The following is a 27,585-nucleotide window of genomic DNA, read 5'->3' on the forward strand; positions in this document are numbered from 1 at the left end:
CTGAGTATCTCTGCCTTACTTTGTACCCTTTACTATTTCCACAGTAACGTTTTGGCGGCTGAAAGATTTGCGAAGCATGATTTCACCTTCAACAAGTACAAACAGACTTGTTGTGTGTTCAGATACACCTGATAAGTGTCACAGTGCCTGTTTTTTCTCACACTGCTCACTGTGGTACGCTGTCAGTGTGAATATTATTCACTGAAAAGCTTGTTGCTGTTTCTTTGTGCCTTCTTGTGATTCACTTGTTGGCACTGCTTCATGATGGGAAGAAGAATAAGTGAGAAATTTGTTTCCTTTTATTTTCCTTTTTGTTAGAATTGTTTATGTGTGATTCATGCGAGTCATTTTTGGCAAATGCACTGGTGATTTGGTGAGGCTTTGGGGGAGGGGTGTGATGCTGTCACTCCCAACATCGTTTTTGGAGGTTTCACTGCTGTGTTTGGGCGCATTTTAACACACACCACCATATTTTCATAAAACGAACCAATTCGTTTTTAGAGTGAAAACCCCAACAGACTATTTTCTAGTGTTTTTGTAAGCTTTTAGTGTTTCACTCTCACGTCACACAGGCTCAGAGGCTGTTTCCCCTCAAAATCACAACTTTTACTTTGACATTCTCCACTTCCTTTGTCCAATACTGCACAAACCTACATGCAACCAGAGAAACCACAAGAAGGTTTTCAGTGCAGCAGCCACATTTAGCTTTGCAACAGCAGCAACACACATTTTCCACTAGCAGCCAGAGGTCGTCAGGTGATTGTGAATGAGGTCTAAACCCAAACCAATGCGTTTAATCTTCAGACCGCCTTCTGCTGCTGCCACTCCTGAGCCAACAGCCAACACTGTAGAAACTGGTGCATCAAACCACTCGACTGTAATGCTGAGGGACAGGAGAACATGTCTTTATTGTGCCGTTTTTTCCCGTCTGCTTTGTTCTGGCAAATGCTTCATGTTCCCATCTCTGTGAAAGAGTTTAATCTCAACGAGCCTGCCTCATTTAAATAAAATTGCAATAACTGTTGCATGGGGTTACGTTTATTTTAAATGGTGCCCACATGTCCAGCAGCAGATGTAGACGAAGACGTGTGGTAAGGCCTATCCACGGTCATTTCTCTTCATCAGTTGGACCACTTCAAAGTTTGACCTGACGAGGTAGCTACCAGCCTGGAGAGGCTGCAAGGATACGTGAAGGTCACTGGCTATCTTTGCAGGTTATCCACATCAAAGCTTGTCACATGGAGCCCCAAGAGGATGCTGGGAGCTGGGTTTAGAGCACACACACTTTCTACTTTGCTGCATATCAAAATAGGCTTAAAAAGATTCCTCTGGAATGCTTGGTCAGCTTCACAGGAAGGTGTAAATGAATACAAATTTAACTTCAATAAAAATGAGGAGATGAGGCTCTGCTAATATTAATGGAATTCACACAGAGAGAACAGAAAAGGAAAATACTGAAAAACAGGGAGAGAAAAGTGTTAAAGCAGCAAGCAGAAGTATTAAAGTATCAACCCGGCACAGCAGGCAGAGGAAAGCTCTGCAACTCGGTGTCAGCACTTTGCACTTTCGACTAATTAGAATCGTTTAACCTTTTATAAAATCAGAGACCTTCCAGAGTCAAGCTTCACGCTTTGGAGGAGAAACGTCAATAAACCACAGTGTTAACTGCAAAAGCAAAAGCCAGTGAAGAAGAAGAACAAAATGAGCATGTAACAGACAACGGGATCCTAAAGCAGACTAAACACAGCTTTGAAGTCCATCTGCTGCCACGGATTAAAATAAAGCCAACCTCAGCTGAAAAGCAATAACGGTGGTCGATTTCTGACTAAAACGTCACTGTTTGTGGAAACAACCTCCTGTGGTCATGGGAGGAAGTGCATGCAGCTGCTACAGTTCATTTGTTTTCTAATGCATGCCTGATGCTAATCTGATGCTAATCTGAGCAAACAGAAATAACACAAACTGAAGAGATTTCTTTTCTTTTTCAGGAATGGGCTTTTCTATTTGCTCATTATTTAGCTGAGGCCTGAAAACGTAAGAGCAGGTGTTTCATATTCATTCTGTGGTAACCACATTTACTTTGATAGCTGCCATGCAACAGCCCAATAAAGACAAAGTATTTTAATTATTCAGCTATTCTACTGAACCAACCAGAGCTGGTTTGGCTCAATGGGAAGAGCAGCTGCTGTGAGATCTAGTGGCACAGGTTTCAATCCTATGTGACATTTGCTGCACATCTTCCCTACTTGCATGTACTCTGCTTGGCTGTAGCTCAGGCGGTACAGCAGGTCATCTACTGATCGGAGGTTTGGTGGTTCGATTCCTGGCTTCCCCTAGTCTGCATGCCAAATATCCTTGGGCAAGGTATTAACCCCAAATTGCTCTCCGATGCATCCATCGGAGTGTGAATGTGTGTGAATGTTACTTAGAAAAGCACCTAGAACAATGTGCTTGTGTGAATGGGTGAATGCACAAGTTGTGTAAAGCGCTTTGAGTGCTCAGAAGAGTAGAAAAGCGCTCTATAAGAACCAGTCCATTTACCAAGTTTTCTTGCATCTGCTTTTTGGCAGAAAAAGAGTGGCTAATGAAAAAAGTGGTTGTAAGAAGGCAAAAAGCCGTTAGTGTCGAATCAACGTCAACAAGCCAACAGAAGTGAAAAACCAACCTGGAGAGGATGAACGTTGGGTTTCGGTGGCCTGGAGAAGATTTTCCGACAATAAATCAGGACATGCCGTTCTTCAGATTGATTTTATCGCTCCACGTCCTGTCTGTATACGTCCTCCTGCTTGCCTGGCTTACACTTTACAAAGGCCTCTTTGTCTGCTGGAGTTTTTATGATTTCACTAAAGCTAAATGTGCCGTGAGTGTGGACACGGGTTTACTTATCTTTAATTCCCACTATAACATGTAGATGCTTACTGCAGACTGTGAGACTCACACACTTCATGCTGGTTTTAAACTTGTAGGACCATCCTGACTGACAGCGTGAAGCCGGATCTTGTGTCTGTGGCTGCTGGGGGTTCTCTGCAGCGGCTGTCAAAGCTACTGCAGCCACTAATTGTCTCCTCTGTATCGCTCTCACTGGGTCCACTCTGTGTGCTCACTTCCTTCTGCACACATCAGATTAAACAAATCCACAACCTGAACGACCTCTGTATGCAGTTTGGATTTATTAGCATTTACTCACATCTTTAGAAGCTAGCTGAGCGTGTAAATATTAAACGTTGTTAAGAAGGAGATCCAGCGTCACTGCTTTCTCTTTGAGCACATGAAAGATCCCGTATGTGACAAAGTAATCTTCTCTCAGCATAAGAGCTGAACACTGAATTAAAACTTTATTCTTCAAACAGATATTGTTGGAAAGTTTACTTTTGTTTAGTTGGGTCACAAACATACAAACTGTTCTTATTTCTGCAATTTTAAAAATAATCATCAAAACTTTTAAAGTTCTCGTTCACATAAATGCTGTTTTGTCTCATGGAGTTTTTGATGGATAATCATGGAGTATAACAAGGTGAGCAAGTAGCAATCATAGAACAAAACATTTGATTTGTTGTGCATAGTGAATTTCTCAGCATGGAGGAAAAACAAGCAGCCAGATCGACTCCTTGAAACGTTGCCCTCTCACCTCAACATGAAATTTAATTTGAAGTGCTCCACACTGGCTAATCAAGGCTGTGATATCCTGACTTATCTTTAAAGTTCTCTGCAGTATTACAGTGTCCCACTGTAATAAAATAGGTGAAGTGATGGGAAACAGCTACACGAAAGACCAACAACCTCTAAAGTACCTAAAGATAAACTAAGCAGAGTTTAAGCAGTGCAGAGCAGAACAGAAATGCTTTTCAGGACCAGCAGAGAACAGTGGACATGAAAGCAAAAGCTGGGACAGTTATGTTGCATTTCCTGCAGGAGAAAGGGGAAAATGATAATGGCTGTTAGTTTGCTTTAAAATGTCAAATCAGCACATTTTCATCCCAAGGCATCAGTCGCAGCTGTGAGATCCTGTTGGCACCAGAAATGTGCACCAGGTATCAGTCGTGCTCTTAAACTATCGGACACATTAGAGGCAGAGCAGAGGGACAGACCACATGCAGGTGTCTGTGGTTACTGTCTAGCTTTGCCTTTGCTTTCACTGGATGATTTGTTCTGTGTTCCCTAAGCTTCGTACAAACCAAAGAGCTTTGGGCCTTCAACCAAAGCAAATCAACAGGACTGTGATTAAAAAACAAAACAAAATAAACACTTTTTTAAAAAAATTAAAATTACTCAAAAACAAAATAGATTTCTGTTTAGGAGAGATCCCAAAATAAACTTCCATCAATAAATGAATACAGACTCTTAAATTCATGCAACATTTATACACAATCTCTGAATCCAAAGGTCTGTTTTGAGCAGTTCTGATGTACGGTGGGTTTTGTTGGAGTCCTATCACACTTTTACTATAACTGCGTCACATTAATGACACCATGGGTCGACACAACTGCAGTCTTTGCCTTTAGACTGAGCAATGGCTGGCTACATTTATTTCTGATTTGTGTCCTATTAAAACCAACACAAGCAGGAGAATAAGCTCACAGAACAGGTCCTTTGTCTCGGGGCATCAGGGAAGCCGAGTATAACTTTGACGTGTCCCAGTGAGCAAAGTCCCAATCACAGCCTAATGAAATCTGTAAAAGAGATCCAATGCCTGTCTGACAAAACTCTGCTACGGCTCCTCTGTGCTCATATCAGAATAATTATAATATCTAAGAAGAAAAATTGTTATTCTCTTTAAATTTGAGTGTTTCCTTTATTGCAGATTATTAAAGGAAATTACAGTAAGCCAGGAAAGTTCAGCGTACGCTGCGACTATGTCAGGGAGCTAAACGAGAATGTTTTTTGTTACTCGGGCTGACACGGATAAGAGCTGGAAGGAGGATTCGTGGGAGAAAGCGTACACTGTGTGGAGAATGGACAGATGCTGGAGAAATGCAATGAGAGCTCAAAGTCAAATGGGGTGCAGAGAGATGGAAAGAGATGAAAAGAGTGTGAGATTCAAATTCAGTGGGTGTTCAGAAATAAAGAGTGATGAGAGACGCCAGGAGAGAGAGAAGGGCAGCAGATGGAGAGGGTTAGTGGTGTGAGGAAGGAAACTGTGCTTCTAACACTATTTAGATTTGTCTCTTTGAGGTTTCACCCATAAAGAAATGCCATCCAGGAAAACAAACAAACAAAAACACTGGTCATAAGGTCACTGTTGGCTTTTGGCAAGTACTAAAATATTCTGTTTAAATCAGGTAACTGAAAACTGTTGGGCAGGTTTGAAAGAAGAGGGGTTAGTTTTAGAATCATCGTCAGGTTTGAGTAAAACCGATTAACTGCAGAGCTTTTATGTCCTTTTAGGAACGCTCTAAATATTTCAGTGGCATAAATTTTATTTTCATACATACATACATATACACATATACATATATATATGTATGTATTAGGGGTGCAACGACACTCGTATTGATATTGAACCGTTCGATACAGAGCTTTGGGTTCGGTACGCATATGTATCGAACAATAGCTCGTTAGCGGAGATTTGCCGTGTTGTGGCGTCAACGTCATTTCAGATTAAGGCTGACAGCACTAGTGGGAACACAACGAATATGACTGCACATTTACTCCGACATCATCCTAGTGCAAAGACAAAAACAACAAGCACGCATGCTACAAACTTTACACGAGTCATTTAGACAGCCGTTAGCACAGGATTCTCCTTATGGGGACCTGATATGTTTAATATGCTGCTGAGAATATAGCCCAGAAGAAGCGTATAGCATAGCTTTTATTTTGGAAAGAGACATTTCTCTGTAATAAACTCTCTTTTCCAAAGATGAGCGATTTGTCGATCAGATTAATTTTTTTATCCCTTTGTTTTTTCAGCAACATTCAATTTAAAAACTGTACTTTTGAGTTAAAATATATATTTATAATTGTAATAAATGACAAATTAAAACAGCATGAACATTTTTTTTGTATCGAAAAAATATCAAACCGTGACACCAAAGTATCGAACCGAACTGTGAATTTTGTGTATCGTTGCACCCCTAGTATGTGTATATATATATATATATATATATATATATATATATATAAACGAAATCTAATAGTGGTAAAGGCAGAGCTGGAGGTCATTCTTAGGCAGTACAAGACCTGAGCTGGCTCAGAACTGCAAGCGTTAACAGAGGAGAGGCCACCGTGCTGCTATACTTGCTGAGCCTCGGTGATATTGCACAGGACTTAAACTTTGATGCTTTGATTTCCTTGAGTGGTTCCAGAAAAGAGTCCATTACTCTTTGCTCTCATTGGTCATGATACGGCCAATTGTGCCTGCACAAAAAAGAAGAGAATCCTCTTGTAAGGATTTGTTGTAATGCCGTGTGTCTTAGAGATGTGAGCACTGGGCTGTGCTGCATTTGGACTCATCTTCAGCAGTGAAGGTAATAGCAAACGGATGCTGCTGAATAGCAGAGTATCCCTCCGGACTGAATCATAGTGTCTATTTAGCTTGTGCTTCAGTCCTGCCATGTGACTAACAACAGGGAAAGAGCATGCTATGTTGCCACTCAGGCAACTCTCCAGACACCTTGGCCTAGCAGTGCAGCACACCATGTCATCACGCTGGGAAAAGGGACACGCAGCCTGGCAGAGCATGACAGGCAGGAGCTTAGTGGCAGCTAAAGTCTCACAAAATGTAGTGAAATAAGGAAAAGCTTCTGTCTTGATGATTACGTCTATCATGGTGCAGTGAGAGTCATGACTAACCTTGACCCCCCTTGCTCAGAATGCGTGCTGAATACTCAGGTATGACATACTGTGTCATGCAGACATAACTACTGTGATATTTTAATTCCTAAAACTTTTCTGGGTCTGGTATCATCTCATCTGCAGACCATAAGCAAAAAGGCCCACTCCTCTGTACCTTAGCTTTATTTTCTGTGCATGTATGTACCTACTGCAGGTCTGTATACTGCTCTGTACAGACTGCTGACTGAGCTCGGCATTCTCCCAAAAACCTGAAAATAATCATGCGTTTTATTCATGATATAAGAAATTGTACTGAAAAAAAAAAAGGGTCGCCGCCATATCTGTTATAAAAACACAAGTGATGGTGTTTTACAAAGACTGTTGACATTTGCTGCAGAAACCACCTGATATAAACACGACTGCACGGTTGCGATTTCTGTTGCATTTCTTGTCTGCTGCATTTATTAGAGCTTACTTGCACTAGCAGTACAGATAAGGAAGCTAAATTTATTTTTAAAATTCTCCCACAAAGAGCACAAGGTTTGTTTTCAGGTGTAAATCAAAAGTCTTTGACCTAACAGATTAAACACTGAGTTACTCCAGGTTCAATAAAGAGCTGTGTGTATATCTGTCCTGTCGCTGTAGAAACTGTGTTCTACACGCAGGTTTTTCATGGGGTTTCCAATCTGTGCCTACAGGTTGGACAACTTTTTTAGCAAACAGGGACTCAGGCTTAAAGATTGTTTTTTTCTTGAGTGAACATATAACTAATCTAACATTACACACTGAAACCTGAGACAGTGGAAACTCCATGTTTAAATAGGCTTGGACTAAGTTGGCTGAAATGTTTGATCTCCTGTTCCTGAGGTGATGTCTAAAGAACCATAAAACTACTTTTGGATTTATGTCAAAACCAGAGCTTAAGTGCCGTATATGAAGACTACATGATGCACCACCACAGACTGCACAGCTTCATGACTTGGCACCAACTGTTGGCACTGTGCAGGGTAGCCGTGCGTATTAGTGGAATCAACAAGATTACAAATCCTACACCGGACTCTTAATCCAGTCCATCAATCTGATGTTTTGCAGACTGATTTTTATTCATTTACAAATTAACCAGTTTACTCCAAACCCTCCAAGCGTCTGAAGACCGGGTGCTGTATTCTGTATTTGAGCCATGCTTTTACACTGCGCTTATGCACACTTTGGTGAGTGTTTGTAAGACTAAACTGCAGCAGCAGGAAATGAATACAAAAGAATTGGACAGTTAGTTTGAATGTTTCCCATGAAACCATCAACATACCATCTTCCTTGGTTCTGACTTTAGCTGCAGAGCTCTCTGGACCTGGCCCAACATCTGTGTGAGCCCTCACCCACACCAAATACTCCGTCCACTTCTCCAGGTCCTCCAAAATGTAGCTGGTGATATCAGGACCAATCCCTGACACCTGGTGGCGTTTCTGGTCCTCTCCCGTGAGTGCTTGGTAGGCCAGGGAGTAGCCAACAATCTCACCGTGCTGGCTGTCTGTGGGCGGGGCCACCCACCTCACCTCGACGCTGGTGGAACTGAGGCTGAGCAAATGTACTTCCTGGGGTGGGGCTGATGGGGCTGAAGGAAGGGGAGGAGGGAGGGTAATGGTCAGGTAGGGTGGATGATGAATGATGAAGCAACTGTCTCTCTGGACTGTGTTACAGAGTAATTATTAAACTGGCAGATTAATGCCACATTATCCTATCAATGTTTTTGTCATTATGGTTTGTGGAAACAGTGTCTCCTGCTGTATGTTCAGTGTACATCATTGCAAACACACAGAAATATGTGATTATTTTAAATTACATTTGTCTGGAGGGGAATAACGAAACCATGAAGCCAGTATGGCTGACAAATCAAACCACAAAGTGCAAAGAAGGCCCCGCCCCTCCAAAAACTACGTGTTTGGGACTCGCCTGTTCAGAAAGCTTTGGTTGATAGGTGTGCTGCCACAGGCTCTGCTTGCTGTCTGCTATGCGTCACCTGGACCCCTCAAGCATGTTTGTAGTGTCGGTGCCTCTTTCCAGCATTTTAAAGCAGAAATCGGACAAATGTTATAACTTTGTTTTTAACAGTGCAGACTGTCCAAGAATTCTGTGTCCCAGTTTGGTGAGTGAAAGTTTGAGTGTGTTATCTGTGATCTAGCACTACCCCTAAGCACTCGAGGGGCATGTCAGCATGTGAATTACACTCAGATGTTACCTGCAGTAGTTCCACTCTGACAGAAAAATCTTGAGCCACGTGTCATTTCTTTAGATTTTGTCAGGAAAATGGGCAATTTTTGGTATTTTTCTTCTGCTTTCTGTGCCTGAGTGGAGGTAACGTACAAATGTGATCAATGAAGTCTCGTTTTATCTCATCTCTTATGACAGAGCCTCCTCCCTGCTTTACAGTTGGCTGTAAACACTCCTCGTCATATTTCTCTCCTGATCTTCGTTGTAAACGTTGATAAAATTTATTTCAAATTTGGATTCATCACTCCATGAGATCAGCCACAAGTTCAAGTTTCGAAGGATACGCCACACTGAGATAAGGATAAGCTTTGGGCTAATAGCTCTTGGGAATCACCTTATTGGTGCAAAAATACTATTTCATGCCTGTCAAACTATGTGATTTTTTTCTATTTTCAAATAAAGATACAATAAAGATACATTTTAAACTTGGTTCTTTGCAAAGCTGCAGTGCCTCTTCACCTCACTGTGCAACACCTTTTGTGCAATACTTTTTGTAAATAGTGCAATAGACCTCAATACTTGAAATGTGCAATTCACTTGTATTTTTATTTTTATTCCTATTTATCCCCTTCGTATATTTTATTTATATAGGTCTCTGTATTTATATATGTGTGTGTATATATAATATTCTGTAACTCTGTAACTTCTGTCGGTGCTGTGCTTTTGGAAACCGAATTTCCCAGAGGAACCCACCCGAGGGATTAATAAAGTTTTATCTTATCTTATCTTATCTCTTATCTAAGTTGTACTTTTGCCTGTATGTGTAGACAACACTGGGTCGTACCTTGGTACAGCTTCCTATTTAAGCTTGGTAACAAAAGCTGAGAAAACTCAGTTTTGTCTTACATGTTTAATTATATCACTGGGGCGATCGTGGCTCAAGAGTTAGGAGTTCGCCTTGTAATCGGAAGGTTGCCGGTTCGAGCCCCGGCTCGGTCAGTCTCGGTCGTTGTGTCCTTGGGCAAGACACTTCACCCGTTGCCTACTGGTGGTGGTCAGAGGGCCCGGTGGCGCCTGTGTCTGGCAGCCTCGCCTCTGTCAGTGCGCCCCAGGGTGGCTGTGGTTACAATGTAGTTGCCATCACCAGTGTGTGAATGTGTGTGTGAATGGGTGGATGACTGGATATGTAAAGCGCTTTGGGGTCCTTAGGGACTAGTAAAGCGCTATACAAATACAGGCCATTTACTTCTTGCATTAGTTGCAAAATTGCCCCCCTTCACTAACAATCACTAAATATTTTGAAACATGACAGTAACAGTCCTGAATTCATCTTTAACAAGATGACTAAATATAAATGTTACTCAGACAAAAATAAAGCAGTTTGGGTAATACTTGCACTGCATTTTCCACAAACCATAGAGATAACCAATCACATGTAAATGAAGATGATTTTAAGATGAAAAGTTATTTATCAGGAAATGTTTCTGTGAATAATCGATGTGATGTCCTCAAAATAACAAGTACAAATAACCTTCACAGTCCAGAGGGCAGAAAAATGTCATACTGCAACACACACACACACGCACACGCACACACACACGCACACGCACACGCACACACACGCACACGCACACACACGCACACACACACACACACACACGCACACACACACACACGCACACACACACACACACACACACACACACACACACACACACACACACACACACAGTGTGAAGTTTCACCAACTGAAAGATAAAACAGGCACACTACAGATGAATGCATGTATGCACAATGACCCACAAGAGCAGAATACAACAACACTCAACAACAAAAGCAGCGACTGAGATGAATGTGGAGCAGGTGAAAGAGATAACACGGGTGGCAGTTATCACGCTCGCCTGTGCTGTGGCGGCCCCAGCCGAGCGGATGCACTCAGTTCCTGTTTGAACAGCGCTGGAAGCCTCTTCGTTCTCCTGCTGCAGGAAAGGTGCTCGCCACTGGTTGAAAGGAAACTTCATGCATACGAGAAGTTTTGGATGTATCACTGCAGGGGTGCAATGAATCAAAAGGCAGAGATCCATGTGTGGGAGATTAAAGTCCCAAACAGAAACACGAATATGGAAAATAGTCAAACTTCAAGCAGAGGTGGGAGGATTTGAGAGAAACGGAATCAAGATTTGGGCAGAAAAAGAGAGCCGTAAGAAAAAAGAAAACAAAAAAACAGACGCTATTGTGAGGTCTGAAAGATTACATCGCATCGATTTAATCTTTTCTTTTTTGAACATCTAAAACTGAAAAGTGATCTCAAGCCAGGGTAAAAATATTTAAGACTGCGTCTGTTTTAGTCTCTGCAAGTGGTAAAAGATGGACTTTCACTATAAAGCCAGGAACAATGACATTCATACGCACACCTATGTAATCCATTTAGCCTGTAATGAAAACGTCCTGGAGTCATTCAGATCCTGACACAATCTCCTTTTATGTCCCTTTTATGTTCATTTTCACCAGCTTTACCTTCTTGCCCTCCTCTCAGGGCTTCCTGTGTCAGGGTCTCATTGTCTCATCCTGCTGTGTTTTAAGTATAACCAGTCATATGTATCCATTCTCACTTTTGTAATGATTAACATCCCTTTTTCCCTCCACCCTCCCTGCCTGTCATACATTAAGCTATTTCCAAAGGAGCATGACAGAAGAGGTAAAAGAAGAATTATTAACAGCTAACTGCGGCTCCACCAGATCAGTCACACTGAAAGCAAACAGAGTAGAAGGAGGTGTTGCTTGAATTTCAGCTTTAGATTCCTGTTTTGTATTTGAATTACATTTACATTATATCACATTTAAAGTTCAACAAACTCACCGGTGAAAACACTTTTCTGAAGTTCAATACATGCATGATGCTTGGTAGGTTAATTATTGTAGAAAAAAATGGTACATTTAAACAAAAGTCTGCAAACAATCTGCGTGTGGAAACATAAATTCATCTAAACGAATAAATGATTGTTTCCCAGACTGCTGTGAGACTCTGCTGGGAAAAGCACAGGACAGTTATTAGATGGTGTTTTCTTTCCTGTAGTAACCTTGCAGTTTCAATACAATATGTATAAAATCTGACAAGTGCCTGATATGCTGTAAGTAAACAGAAGTGAGAGTGGCAGCTGGATGAGAAGCTGCAGGGAGGTGGCAGCAGTGGTCAGGGTCCTCAGACTTGTTTGCAAGTTCTCTGACGCGTTATGTTTGGCAGTCAGAGCAGCGATGAGAGAGACTGCTAATCAAAGAGAATAGTTTACAACACATTTGTTTGCAGTGTGACAGCTGAAAGATTTCAGTCCTGACAGGTAAAACAAGTAGCTGAGCGAGGGCTTGCACTCCTTCGGGAAACTGTCATAAATACTGCAGCTTCAGCTCCTCATCGGCCGGCACGCCAGAGCTCTGACGCTAAGATAACACATCGTAGTTGTGAATTAACGGTGTTCGATGGTGTTAGTGACGGAGCAGCGATCGAAGTCCTGCACATCGCCACATGCTCGGCCACATTTCACATGACAAACAATCATTTGAAAGGAAGATGACAGTTGTGATGAAAGCTGTCTCTGCAAATGTCTGTTTGTGTTTGCTTGGCCTTACATCATAATGTGCTGCATGTATCGACTCAGTGACTTATTGGACTATTTGTCAAAATGTGCAACGCCCGCTGATTGTTACGCTGCAGAAAGCAGAATGTACATCTATAAATACCAAGCATGCCCCTACGAACGATGTCGTGTGTGGATTGTGTCACAAAGAGGCGACATTTTCTTTGGTTGTTGCCTTTGAATTTTATAATTGAGTTGAAGCGTGACTGGCAGGTGGAAAAATTCAACATATAATTAATGCTACAGCTTTGATTACATTTTGCCAGCTTGAAAAATGACATTTGCAATTACACAGTTCTGTGAGCTACGCTGCCGTCTGCTGCTGGTCCTATTGTGTTTGAATAGTTCAGCGGTGGCTTCAGAACAGGAGGTTCTGCTCCCCGACTCAGGTGGGAACCATCGGCATGGAGATCTGGGTAAAAGCTGATCTCTTTAGAGAACAATAACACCAGACGGCACTAAAACGCCAGCTTCTCATATAAATGAGTATTTATCATTTTTATGCTGTAAATGCATAGTTGAGCAAAAAACACAGTCTTAATGTTTTAAATCACAGAAACACAACGAATAAATCGCGTATGTGAAGCAAAGTTAAGCTCCAACATGCTGTGGGAATAAAAAGCAACTTTTCAATCTTTCTTTCTAAAAACAGTAAGTGTGACAGAGACGGTTTCCTGCTGACAGAGGCCTGAATGAAACACACCGTGGGGCTTTCACACGTTGAGTAGGAGGATTGCTCTAAACTGACACACGGTTATTCATTGTTTATGCAGTCGGTTTAGCTCAGGTATATTACAGGTGTTCAAATCAGACACAGACACACTCAGTAAACAGAATAAGAGAAAGAAGAAAGCCGGCCGGGCTCCCAGGGAGCTGGATCTCTTAGTTGGACTGCACTGAATTAAGCTCCACTTACCTCCACATGTTTTTGGTGTATTTAGTCAGTTTTAAGTCACAGATGACTCATTTAGTCATTCTCACCTGGACTACATAACTGGAGCCACACCTGTGAACGTGACTGAGTGCTGTTATACTTACTGGACTGAGCTGTCCTGCATTCAATAGGCTGAGTGAAGACGCCTAAGCCCATCTCAGATCGGGCTGCCAGGGAGAAGACGTACAGCGTGTCTGGCTTCAGACCATCGACTGCATAGGAGCCTGCTGCATCGAAAGTGACGCGGTGCTGTGAAGAGACGAAAGAGCACCAGGTCACGAGGGCAAAAATGAAGCCAGGGCCTGATTGGTCTCAACATAATGGAGTCAGCAGACAAAGCCTGGAGCTTCTCGAGGAGGCCGAGCAGCCTACCTGCCAAGCTCCTTGTAACATTGACGAGCCGGTGCAGTAAAGAGAAGTGGAGCTCTTTTCAGCATGCTTGCCTTGTACAGTGGCCAAGCAAAGCTGTCACCTCTCCACCCACAGCTCTGCTCTCACTGTTTCAGCCCTGAATACGCTGCAGTTTGTCTCAGCTTCTCTCTCTTCACACGTACACTTTAGAAAAACAATATTGCACGAACAATAAGGTTTATGATTCGATGCAATATGTGACCAAATGATTGTAACTTTTTATTACTGCCATGACTGTTTCTCGTGTGCCTTAAATCTTTCTCAGTTACTTAATGCAGAGATTTTGGGCAACAGGCAGCTGTTCTTGGAGTTTGGTGGTTGGCATATTTTTCTTCCTGAGATAAACGCTGGTGTTGTTCAGGGCTCGTAATATGAACCTGTGTTTTTTAAGCCTGTGTCTGTGGGAAACACCCACAACTACTGAAAAACCTGTCAATGACATCATATTAGGGGAATCATAGGAGGGACTTTTTTCTTGTTTTTGTAGTGAAGGAGGTGCATCACACCACAGACAGTGTAGTTCTTGATGCACAACAGCCATCAGCTCATCCAAGCTGTGTTTTTGTAATACATCCAAATTACAGCAAAACCCCTCCAACTCCAGTAGCTTCAAAAATATGGAGACTAGGGCTGGGTTTTGATTATTGATTTATCGATTAAAATCGATTCTGGCTTGGATAACGTGATATCGATTCATTGAAATCCTGAATCGATTTTTTTATATAAATTTATTTTGGCCTAAACGTCAGAATCTCAGGTTAAACCTCACAAAATTTCAACAACCACCAAACAGCTAAAAAAGAGAGCAGGAACACGGATTCTGCACAGAGACGTAAACACAAAGCTCGGACCCGCCGACGGATCAGGATCAGTGAGATGTGACTTTCTCACCGACGGCACGGACACGGTCGGGGCTGAAAGCCGACGGCTCGCTGATTCTGATGTTTCGGCGGCGCTTTGTGTTCACGCCCTTTTTGCGCTGATTCTGAAGCTGGAGGTTTTATCTCTCTCCAAACAACATTGACCGAACCAGCAGCCAAAGAAGATCCAAACTACGCTTCACATAAACATCGTCATGGATTCACTCTTTGATGTTTTGCTTCCACCAGGATAAAATCTCACTTCATGCACAGCTCTCTCTCTCTCTCTCTCTCTCTGTACTGAACAGTTTCTTAAAAGTTTGTTTTCTTCATTATTCGCTTGCTTGTTACGCACAAGTCTACCGTTCTTACAGCCTGTCGGCCGCTGTTTTTTCCTTTTACTTACTTCTGAAAACAAAGCCTCATTTCTGCCGTTCAACACTGAACAAATTTAAACTTTTTAAAATTATGCAAAATTGCAAAACGCTGTGTCTGTAATCAAACCTCTGTAACTTTGCTCTGCTTCACTTCAGCAGCATCAGGTAATGTTCATGTGTTGATGGTTTTTTTCTGTTTTTGATCTGCTGCAGAATATTTTTATAAATCCCAGACCAGGAAAATCACCTTCATGTTTTATCCTCAGTTACTTTGACACAGAGGCGTCGGCTGTGACGCTCACAGCTTTGATAAAGTCTCACAAGTGTCAGATTTCCTTTTATAGATATAAAAATATGGAAATGTACTGATGCATGATCTGAATTATAATAATTCTGACTGTCTGATGCAAAATTTCCCAGATTCAAATCAAATCGAATCGAATTGGGGATCAAATCGATTCGGGACCTTGTGAATCACGCAGCTCTAATGGAGACTGTGGCATAAAATCACCCAGATCTCCTCGTGGATAAATCACAGCAAGAAGTGTTCGTGATGTGATGACATTTATCAAACCTGAATAAAGTGCAGACACTTTGAACTTACTAAAAAGACATTAATGCAAATACACAGCCTGAAGCACAGCATAGCTCCTAGCCAATAAAGATTTTACAAGCAACATCTCAGTGGAAAGAAAAGATTTCTAAGGGGGTATTTACCTTGTCTGTGGGATTGTTGGCTTCCCAGTACACCAGTTCAAAGCTAATGATGGGTTCCTGGACAGGCCAAAGCCATGACAGCATGATGCGTGAGTCTAGCTCAGCCTCACCGTCAAAGTCAGACGGCTGAGCTGGAACTGCAGGAGGAAACAAAGAGATGTGTTAAGATGGAAACACAAAGTGTAAGAAAGTAGAGGAGTAAAGCAAAGCTGGGCGAGGACCTGCCCCTGCCAGGAAAATCCACATTTGTTGTTTCGAACAGGCAGGTAGGTAAAATCCTGTTGGCACATCTATTCACATCATGAATAGATGTGCCAACAACTCAGGCTCTTCCTGCACTGCTTTCATACATGTACAAAGAGTCATCGCTACATTTCCGGGTGAAATTATGCCAACAAAGTATAGAAAACCAACACCTGCCATGAACCAGTAAATTCTTGGAAGCAAGAGCTATATGTATGCAAAGAGGTTTAATATGTTCCAAGCCCTGTAACAGTAGAGTTCAACTCAAAGAAGTTAAAATTCTAGACAATGAAAAAAGTATTTAAGTTGAAATATCTTGTGTCAGCCTGTGAGAGTCCTGAACTCATTTCATTTGCAGCCCGGGTATGGCGCCATGTTTCGTCCTGTCAGGCGTAGCTCACTGTAAAAGATGCTGTCTGTGACTAAAGCACCAGCCTGTCCTTGAACATAAGGCAGGTGTAGCCTTAGCAAAGAAAATGATGCGAGCCAGAAATGAATTCTGCGCAGTTGTGCTGGTAACAGTGAGGTTTATGCCCACATTTACCACAAGCTCAGGCTGGCTTTACCCTGCTCTTAGTGCGGGCTTGTACAAACGTCTGGGCTGCCTGACAGCAACCTGACGCTGACATCTCTTCTTCTTATAAAAATAAATATAATGCAAATGTGATTTCGTTATTTTTTTAATCCTAAAAATCACAAGAGATTTTTCAATAGAACCAAGATTACCTCAATAACAAAACCTTTAAAAAAAAAAAAGAGTGCACTACTGTATCTTTCATTCATTCATAACTAGTATCACCCTGTGATGCTGGAGTCCAAAGTGACAGCAGCGTTTCAGTCCAACTGTTTTCAGAACAAAACTTTGCCTCACACCAAACATTAAAAACTGACAGTTAGCAATATAAAGCACGAGTCTCTGCACAGACACGTGCAGCCTAACTCAGCTGGTCTTTAATCTTCTAGCTCTCTACTACAACGTCACTGAGATGCCGGACTGTGCCGACGTGGGAGCGGCGCAGCCAATACGGTAGCTCAGTCCATTCACTGCTAATGAGCGAGTGGGCGGCGAGTGCACTGCCTCTGGCTCCCTCTGTCCAGGGTGAAATATTCCAAGCACCACCAATGGAGCTGAAGCGGAGCATTTCCTGCTGTGTGCTACATGTGAGGAAGGAGAACTTTGGAGAATATCCCAACCTGATTTTCAAAATAAAAAAAGCCTGATGAGTGAAAATGGGTGTGATTCTTTTTTCTATATGCATCTCAATCACGAGATGCTTCATGAACTGGCACAGCCATCAAAACTGTAACGAGACCTGAAATAGAATTTTACCAAACAGCACATTATGGAACACAAATGTTGTTTAAGACAAGAGCTGAATATTAATGTGAAGAAGTGTTTAAGAGGACGTAAATGCTCGAGTTGTAACTTGCTTATGCAACAGCAGGCAGCGTTTGCTAACACGTGCACACAGTAAATGATCTGAATAACTTTCACCTCACCAATAATCTGAGCCAGGCGCACGCTGCTTATGATACATTGCTCTGCAGTGATGTAGTGAGCATGTTCTCACCTCCCTGCCTGGTTTTGATCTGTAGAGTGTCAGACGGAGGCCCATCTCCCACTGAGGTGAAGCCCAGCACCCTCAGGCTGTAGGTGATATCTGTTGCCAGGCCTGAGATGGTGGTGAAATGGCTGTCATCTGTGTTGTGCTTCTGCCAGGCGCTGAGCGGGGCATCGTGATCTGAGCTGTAGTAGACCCGATAGCCCCGGATTTGGCCATTGGGCTCTTCGGGAGGCTCCCACTGGACCAGCATGGTGCTGGAGCTCAGCATGCGTGCCTGGACATGAAGAGGTGGTGATGAGGGTGCTTGCTCACTTGTACGGGTGTCCACGATGCTGCTGGGAGGACCCCGGCCAACGTTGTTCACAGCCATGACACGAAACTCGTATTCAGAGAAGGGGCTGAGGCCACCAATGCTGTAGCGGGTTGTGGCGACACCATCTACTTCCTGGAAACCGTTCTCAGACAATTTGGCACGATACTGAATAACATAGTAGGACACAGGTTCTGGGTTGCCGGAGTCCCAAGTCAGGGTGACGCTGGTAGCCGTGGTTTCTGTCACAGTGAGGGAAGTGGGCATCTTGGGAAGAGCTGTCAGAAAGCAGAGACAGACCGAGTCAGAAAAACACGTTTCTCTCCATTTCTACATTATTCTTCCTCTCCGTCAGGAAAGTCACCCGCTGATGCCGGGTACACAGAGCTGTTCAACATTGCCAATCTAACACTTCATTATTATTCAGCTTGCTTCTGTCCTTTCCTGATCTGCACCGGGCCAGTATTATGTTGCCAAGCAGATGGGTGCATGTCCTCCTATGTAAATCCATCTATAGTCATCCAGACCTGAGCTGCAGATCATCAGAAGTGCATCTACTTAATGCAGCCACACAGCAGAGCCTGGATTTTAACAGGATATAAGATAAGTTGCATTTTCTCATAGAAGGGAGGAAAGAAATCCCATCACTGCTTTGTAGATTAAACTTATATGTGTGCGTAAAACCATAATGACTGTTACAACATGTGGACGGGCATGTTTATTAGCTGCATTCATACATAGCGCTTGTCTCAGGTGAGATGTGCCGACTGCAGTGGGTCTGCTGATTGCAGAGTTCAGCTGTCTGTGGAGATCGTAACAGCAAAATGCAGGCAGGCGGTTCATCCACAGACACAGTAAATTGTATTTGGCCTGAAACTTTAGCTGCTCCTCAGTTCTGCTTCTTCTCCTGCGGCTTTTTTTGTTTTAATCACCTCCCTGCAGAGGAGTCAATGCTAAAGTGTGGCTTCACTCAGGATTTGAACCTTGTGGTAATCTTGCTCTTTTCCTAAAACATTGTACTTTCCACACTTTATAAAATATACTATATGACTGACATGACCTGCAGACACAGGCCAGAGTTTGTGCTTCTAAGACCACTTGAATTACAATATTTTCTAGTCCTAAAATACTTCTTAAGTTATTATCTTCATTTTGTTACAGATTTGCACGAAACAAAGCATCTTCCAAAGTAGTGACGGCCAACTCAATTCAATAAATCTACTCAACCATCTAACAAATAGAAAATGGTAAAAGATCAGAGGCAAGAAATAATGAAGCTATCGTATCAAAGACTTTATTAACTATAATTATTCTCTTGCTTTGTTGTTGTCACTCAGTCAGCTCATTCTGTATCAAATGAAGTGTTATACTGAATATGAAGTTTGACAAAGAGAAATAAAAACAGCCTGGATTAGAAACACATGGTGGCAGTTGGGACTTTGAGCTCAACCCTGTGAATCTGTGAGCTGGTCCAAAGCAGAGCAGCGGGGTGCAGAAAAGCTCACGGGTTGCCTTTTGGGATGAAACCAGTGCAACCACAGGCTTTTAGCTCTGCTGCTCCAGTCCTGACATCTGCCTCATTTTCATGCAATGCAGCCAAGCTCTTCTTCTTCTTTACAAGCGCATGAACCCCAGCAGGCTGGGACAGGATGAAGCCGTTGCTCCTCATGCAGTTCCCATCATCTGTTGCCACAATATCTGATACAGTTTCCTCTGAAAAACAAGCTCTAAGAGCTTCAGTTTATGAAAAGCAAATAAAAGTAAAAGCACAGCTTTTTAAAAATGAGATCTGCTGATGAGATCTGTCTGTCACCTCGAGTGCTTGAAAATGATTTCTGACTGCTATCTGGAGACATTTTCCTAACGTCTGTTTCTACTGTATGGCTTCAGTGTGTCATGTGGGGCTGCTGCTCTCATTTTTTCTTTTTAAAACAAATATTGTTTTAATGCAGAAAGTAGTTTCTACTGTGATGTGTACAACAATCCCTCCTGTGCACTTTTCTCATGCTACTGTTTGTATATTTTCACCAACACTGCAAATTCACAGCTTTCACCTGGTTTCAACAGGAAAACCAGACTAGGAGAGCCTTGAGGCCCCTGGAGCCACTGTTACAGGAACACAGCTACGGAGGAAGTGGCAAATTTTACTGACACAAGTGATCCAAACAAAAGCCAATTTATTATTTTTAAAGAAAAGTCCTATCAGAGCAGCAGAGGTACGAGTGTGACCATTTATGTAAAGACAGATTCACGGCACAGTACCTACACTGGACTTTCAGCCAGGGCACTGGGGTTTATATAAGATGTGGAAACATTGGCTTAATATTTTTTTCTGTTTATTAGTTTCTATTTGGCTAGAAGTGGAAAGAAAACCCATTTTTAAAAAGGCAGGATTAGGAAAGAATAATGATTTAGTTTAAATGCTAAAATCATTATTATCTAACTGTTGCGCATATTAAAGAGCTCTTTGGCACATAGCCTGAAATCAAACTTCTCCCACACACAACCAGCTGCTGCTTCATATTTTTGTTCATCAAACTGTATATAAAATAGGACCGGGATCTGAAAAGTGCAGCTAATGCAGCAGGGACTGAAACCTGTTTGATCTTATTAGCAGGGTGCATCTCCTCTGCCAAAACAAGCCAAACTGTACGTGTCTATCAGAAAATGATCCCATTGTTCACCTCATTTATAATCTCAGCAAACACTGCAGATGAGTTTATGTCCCAGCTGTTAGTCCAGACCTTCCCAAAGTGTGGGGCCCCATTGCAGGGGGGGGTTATGAAAAGGGGGGGGGGGGAAACAAACAAAACGCTTGGACACTGCTAGCACGGGGCGCCCACACAAACGCAGAGCAGGAGATGAAGCATCGCTGAATATGTTTCCAAACCAACTTCATTCTGAGCCAAAGACTAGAAAATATGGTGAAGCTTCACCTGCACAAGTGCCGAGGTAGGTCTCCCTGCAGGACTGGTTTCCCCTGCATCGGGAGCAGCGCTGGGCTGTTTAGATCACGGACAAACAGGATCCCACATTCGTGATTTTTTGCGAACATTTTTCTTGTAAAACGAAGGGGGCCCAGCAAAAAAAGTTTGGGAACCACTGTGTTAGTCTAAGATATCACTGAATACTTTTATAGAAAAAGTGTGTGTGTGTGTGTGTGTGTGTGTGTGCGCGCGTGTGCGTGCGTGCGTGCGTGCGTGCGTGCGTGCGTGTGTGTTTACCAGTTATATCTGAAATGGCCAAAATGCTCAACCAGAAGCTTCCAAATACATTTAGAGCTGATTCGGGCGTGTACACGTGGTAAAGCTGACTGACTGAAGTTCAAACAGAGCATCAGGAAGGGGGAGAAAAGTGATTTAAATGACTTTGAACGTTGCTTGTGTCAGATGGGCTGGTTTGCATTTTTCAGAAATTGCTGCTCTTCAAGGATTTTCCACAAACACCTCGAGACCAAGAGGTGGTGGAAGGTATCCAGTGAGCAGCAGAGATCAGAGGAGAGTGGACAGACTGCTTCAAGCTGACAGAAGGACAACAGCAACTCAAATAACCACTTGTATGCAAAACACAGACCTTGAATCAGATACAGCAGCAGAGAACTGCACTGCGTGCCCAACACAGTACTTTCATTTAGCCTAAAAGTAGCCAAAATGAAAGTAAAGAAATACTGATGGACACAAACCCCTCAGCCTCCTCGTAGATACACCTCCCCTCAGCCTCCTCTGGTATTACTGTATTATTGCTGCTTCGTTCTTGAGTGATCGCATTCAGATGATTTTTAGAAAAGCCAAGTTCTGACCTTGAGGTTGAAGTCACCAAGATTCAAAGATTCATCAGAGGTTTTAGTTCTTGCATTAACTAGATTTTCAGAAAAGTTGACCTCCGACTTCTGACCTTGAGATCAAGGTTACAGGAATTTGAACTCACCTGAGATTTTTAGTAGATGCACCTATCATATCAGTTTCACCCAGGTGACTTCACAAGATTTTCATAAAACTTGAAGTCAACATCAAGGTCACAGATTCAAACTCGTCCAATATTTCACACCTATAGTATCAAGTTGAAAGTTCACACACTTGGGTGTCCACACTGCCTGCTCCCAGCTGCCCACCCGGGTGGTGACGATAAAAACAGTGTTTTACTGCTGAGGGATAAAGACCCACAATGAATCAGTTAGTGGAAGAAAAGGAAAAGCAAATACAAAACACAAAGGTCCAAAAGCAAACCACATGATAAAGCAGTGACTTTCATACTAACATAGACTTTCTACATATCTAAGTGTCCCTTCTGATTGGATTACAAGATTTGCAAGACATTTAATGTGAGATTCCTACTTGAGCAGTGTAGAAAACAATGAGCCTGCTGTAACAAAATATGTCAACGTCTACTATCATAAAGTTTATTATAAACTGTAGAAAATGTCCTATATCTAAACTAAAACTGGTTCTACCAAAAACTAAAATGACCTGATTTGACCTGCGATAACTAAAGATTACAGCTGCAGAGCTACGAGCTCCTGTTTTCTCAATATAACAAAGATACTAGGAGCACATTTCTGCTGCTGTTGCTTTTTCTTCAGCTGATCGTCCTGTATGAAAGCTTTCTATGTGTTAGTCCACTCACACCGCTGCTCCTGTCAGTCAGACATCATCAATAACACAATACATCCAGAATCTAAAGCAACACAAATCCTGACGTAAGAAGGATTTTGTTGCTCGAACAAGAATAAATGTATCTTCATTTTTTATTAGAGTACCACCTCGACTATATGGACACTGTAATTGAAAAATGGCACTTGACTTTATGTTATGTTAATATATTCTGCTTTTTGCTGAGGCTATTACACACAGGATTGGGGATTTGCTTTGTTAATGAACACTAAATGACATGCAGGTTTTGCACTGCAGCGTCTTTCCAAGCTGTCCAAACATGTTCAAATATTGATATTATTTGTTGTGTCAGAGAGTGCATGTAAGGAGCTTTATGCATACTTTATTTGACCCCACTGCTGCTGCCTCAGTGGGGCTGGGCAAAGCCATCCTTATCAAAGGCTCAGTATTGTCCAAAGCCAAATTCATTGATCTGCATTTGCATTACCAAGGCACAGCGATGTGCTACGAAGACAACAATTCTCTCTTAAATAGTGACAGCGTCTACATTTGGAGTTGGTTGTTAGCCAGGTGAACATGCATCGTATTTTCTTCTCCCCTATTTCTCCTTTATCTTGCTGGTTAGGTTTAGGAAGGTAAACTTTGTTATACTAAGAAAAAGGTCAGTGTTTGGTTTAAAACATGCTCCACTCCAGCCCTGCAGCAGAAAAACTGACTTTTTTGGTCCTTTAAAGGCACCATATGCGACAAGATCTGAAATCTGGTGCACGTATTCCAGGTTTAATGATGACTGATGACATTTGCGCACCTCCTTCACGTGTGATCACATCAGCAAGTTAAATAGGGCCTAAAGTATGCGCTGCAAAAACATCTAAGAGGCTGTTGGATGATGACCAGGAGCTTCATGAAGCCAGCGCAAATTACGCCAGGCAGAACTGCACAATCGGACCAATTAATTTTTCTCCACTGTTCACCGGGATCATATCACACGCCATCCCACCCCCACAAAGGTGAGTGTTTCTTACCCTTGACTGTGATCTGAGCTGTAGTCTCGATCATGCCCAGGGAGGATATGGCCACACAGGTGTAATTGGCAGATTGGCGGATGTTGGTGAGCTCCAGAACATTGCGGCCAATGGGCATCTCATCCTCCCGGGTCAGCTCCACTTCACCACTTATCCACTTGACGTAAGGCATGGGAGCGCCGACTGCGACGCAGGTCAGGTTGACGCTGCCTCCGGGCATCACCTCATGATTGGTGGGGGGGATGGAGAAACGGGGCGGCACACGGCGAACTGTGGGAGTACAGAGGAGCAGAGTGAGAGGGGACAAAGGAGAGGGGTGGGGTGTAGGGACCACTGGACTGATTCAGTGTTTGACTGGGTTGGCTTTTACTGTGCACCGTAGACCAGTGTGAACTGGTCAATGAGCCTGGTGGAGTTTTACAGTTTGTGTCTGTTTTATGCTTTTAAAATGTTGAGTCATCTTAAAGCCAATTTCTGGTCAGGAATTTCCCTCCAACCAGCTTCGCATGAGATGATCAACATGTTGTATTAAAATAATTAATACATTATTAAAATTACTGAATAAAAAACTGGAAATTATGAAAACTATGGCTGAGATTAAATTATTAAATTAATAAATTGCTGAACATAATGGGCACATGAATGAAATAGCTAGCTAACGTTTTAAATAAAACAATGTAAATCATCAATTAATGTATATTGTAAGGTCTTGTTGCCATGGTTACTAATATGTCACATGTTAAATGAATTATTTTGGCAAAACTTTTTTTATTTAACCTTCTGTGCCAATGAAGAGCATTTCATTTAAACACCAGCGATTAGCAGTGAGCCATCCATGGTAAATACCAACGATCGATGTTAAAATATCGATTCAGTCTTTTATGTTCTAGAATCGATTCTCACATTAAAATATCGATATTTTAGTCATTTGGGGTAAATCTGTAGTTTATCATTAACAGGAACACAGTGGAAAGAAACTATCATTGGGAGGAGGAGGAGAAGGACGGGTGGTGCTAGGGCGAGACAGACGTCTCAGGGAGTCCTTTAGTGCTGCAGGCAGGGTGTTCAAATAGCACAACTTCAGGTTTTTTATTTCTATATGATAATTCTGCGTTATTAAGTGATAAGAACAAGTAATCTGATGTCCTGTAATCATTATGATGCTATAATTTGAGATACAATAAAACATTAAGGTTTTGTACCAGTATCAGATCAGTATCATCGATACCAACACTAACGCCACACTGATGGAGGTCTGTGGACTGTGAACCTAAAACTGGGACTGCGTGTGATAGCTCACACTTGGAGAGGTTTTCATTTGCCAGAAATATCTGACTGAATCATTACACTGCTGTGTCATGTGCAGAAATGTGTGCTTTGGAGAGCCATCTATTGATTATACTGAGTAGCAGGTTCTGCATAATCTCAAGCAGTGGAAGCTGCAAACACAGCTTTAAGTGGGCTTTAAGAAATTCAGTTTCCTTTATTTGCTGTGTGAGTGGGAGAAGGAAGGTTAACACAGGGCTGACGTGTCAGACATGAGAGAGTTTCAACCCTGCTAACAGTAACCACATTTCTCCAAAATATAATGGTTGTGACTGTGACTGTGGTTAAGTGGTGCAGTTGCTAAAACCAGTAGACGAACTGGTTTAATACATACGCTAATAGTTTTGGATGGTTGATCCAGTTTAAAACAAATATACACATTTAAACTGAGAGGTGTTGTTAAAGAAAGGACGTCCTTGTATCCAGTGTGCTACGGGCCAGATGAAGAAATACTGGGAATCACCGCCGTAGGGCGCCACGCTCACCGAGAAACTGGGTAAAATGAGAAGCTGTGTCTAAAGCATGTAACTGGATTTCTCTGGAAAATCTGGGGTTTCCTGCTGGGCTGCAGGGATTAAATTGCACCTGGAGTCTAATGCGCGGCAAGGCGGTAGAGTTTCCATCGTGTCGTGATGCTAAGGCACAAAGTGTGCTGGAGCGAACGTGGGATAAAGATTCTCCTCCAATGTTAGCTCTCATCCCTGGAAATCTCCCCAAAGTGTTTGGATCTACTTCCTCATTACACAATGTCTGAATTAGTGCAACAGTCCTGTGTGCACATCAAGTCAAATGCAGACAGCTCTGTTGCATAAATGAAGTCCTTGCTCTTGACTTAGGCGAGTACACAGTCACGAAAATCTGACTCACAAAGTGTAATTTAAGCCCTGAGCCAGCGTGTTGGTGTGAGAAGCTTACAGTGTGGATCAGAGGCTTTTCTGGGGTTTCATTGTGGTTTAACTAAAGAAGAGGAAGCGCAGGGTTACACATTCTAGCCCTCACTGTAAAAAAATCTGATGTAACAGGAGAAGCGGTGAAGTTAGAAACTCGGAGTTTTCTTCGTTTGCACATAGTGTTGCTGATCAATGACTGACAGCATCCAGAGTGCTGGAGAGCATGCGTGGGCTAAATGTTACTGTGGTGCAAGAGATAATGCAGCATTCTGGGTGCTGCTCATACAAGAACAGCATTGTTTGCTGACATGGTAAGCTGCAGGCTCAGAAATGCAGATGGCTGGCATTAAGACAGCTTCCCAAGGAGAAAACTAATGTGGAGAAGGAAGAAGAGAGGAGACAGGGCAAGCAAAAGGAGGAGGAAGAGTAGGCGGAGGATTCAGGGGCTGCGAGCTCAGTTAGGTCAATTCTCTTACTGCTGCTAATCACGTATTTTATTTTGGAGGATTTGATTAAAGGTACAAAAAGGTCAAATGAGAGTAAAAATACTTTTAGGGCTGGAACCGCTATTCATCACTGACAATAACTCAAAGTTACTTCAGACCAGTGATTCTAGCTTTACAAAGATCAACAACATGCTGAGCTGACGTTTTAATGTCAATGTTGTGACGTATTTTTGCACTTGTGTTTAATCTGCAGGAACGGACTTTTCAGAGCGAATTTACCCTAAAATATTGAAGGAAGCTGCATCTCTCCCGCCAGGCTTTTACAGCATATGTGACAGTCTTGTAATGGAGGTAGTAAATTTTCAATAAGTGCACAGGAAAAGTCAGGCCTTGATTTCCCAACTGACCTTCCAACACACACACACACACACACACACACTTCACACAGGTGGCGCTTCCTGCTAATGTGGGAAGTGTTTCCTGCCAACTTTGTTTATCACGCTAAACGATTTAAAATCCAGACTGACTGAGATAACATCAGATAAACTTTTAATTTTACTCACAGCTGAGTGACAGAAATACGAGGCCGAAACCTGTAAAATTTGATTGCCAACTGTGATCTGTGTGTGTGCATGTGTGTGGCAGTAAAATCAAAACACTACAGCCAGCAGCACATCAGCGATCACAGTGACAGACACCATATCACTGTCATCATTACCTGATTCAACTCTTACCAAGACAGAGGGGGGGTAGGCAGAGCTCTACAACAGGGCATGTTAGCTTCAGCTGGCCAGCATTCACCAGCACTGAACTGTTGTTATTGTGTACACAGGGTGTTTGACCCTACAGACCGCTGCAAACATTTCAGTTTTACATGACATGAATGTGGTGTACAAAGTTAGAAAATGTAAGAACACAGCAGGCGTCGTAGGAGGTTATTATATTTGTTCTTTTTATCCGTTCACAGGTGTTCAGAAGTTTGCAGGAGCTGCATTACATACGATTAAGTCCATATTACTTCAGTGAACCCACCCAATGCTTAATATCAACACGGTGCTAAGATTAACTCACTCGTGCAATTTGTGAGTAAAGTTCTGATCGAAATACTGCAGTTATTTTATATTTTGACATATATACCTGCAGCTGACATGACATGAAGTTTTTTATTTCTTAGTTTAGTTTCTTGGTTTTGTAAAGTCCTACACAAGTCATCAAGTCAACCGATGCATTATTATTTTTGGTTATATTACCAGT

The 27,585-nt window shown here is 42.4% G+C and overlaps 1 protein-coding gene across 16 annotated transcripts in view; it reads right to left on the minus strand.

The window, feature by feature from the left end:
- ptprfa (protein tyrosine phosphatase receptor type Fa) overlaps positions 1 to 27,585 on the minus strand; it is a 358,380-nt gene that overhangs the window by 99,424 nt on the left and 231,371 nt on the right. For 12 of the 16 annotated variants that reach the window (XM_076874474.1, XM_076874475.1, XM_076874480.1 and 9 more), the window contains 5 exons: positions 23,670 to 23,939; positions 17,731 to 18,312; positions 15,917 to 16,053; positions 13,656 to 13,800; positions 8,081 to 8,386 (listed from right to left, as the gene is read on the minus strand). In XM_076874474.1, coding sequence (XP_076730589.1) covers positions 8,081 to 8,386; positions 13,656 to 13,800; positions 15,917 to 16,053; positions 17,731 to 18,312; positions 23,670 to 23,939 — 1,440 coding nt within the window. The remainder of the gene's footprint in view (positions 1 to 8,080; positions 8,387 to 13,655; positions 13,801 to 15,916; positions 16,054 to 17,730; positions 18,313 to 23,669; positions 23,940 to 27,585) is intronic. The other 4 variants (XM_076874483.1, XM_076874481.1, XM_076874484.1 and 1 more) reach the window with 1 other exon arrangement.

This window comes from Maylandia zebra, linkage group LG15 (genome assembly GCF_041146795.1).
Source record: "Maylandia zebra isolate NMK-2024a linkage group LG15, Mzebra_GT3a, whole genome shotgun sequence".
NCBI classification, from domain to species: domain Eukaryota; kingdom Metazoa; phylum Chordata; class Actinopteri; order Cichliformes; family Cichlidae; genus Maylandia; species Maylandia zebra.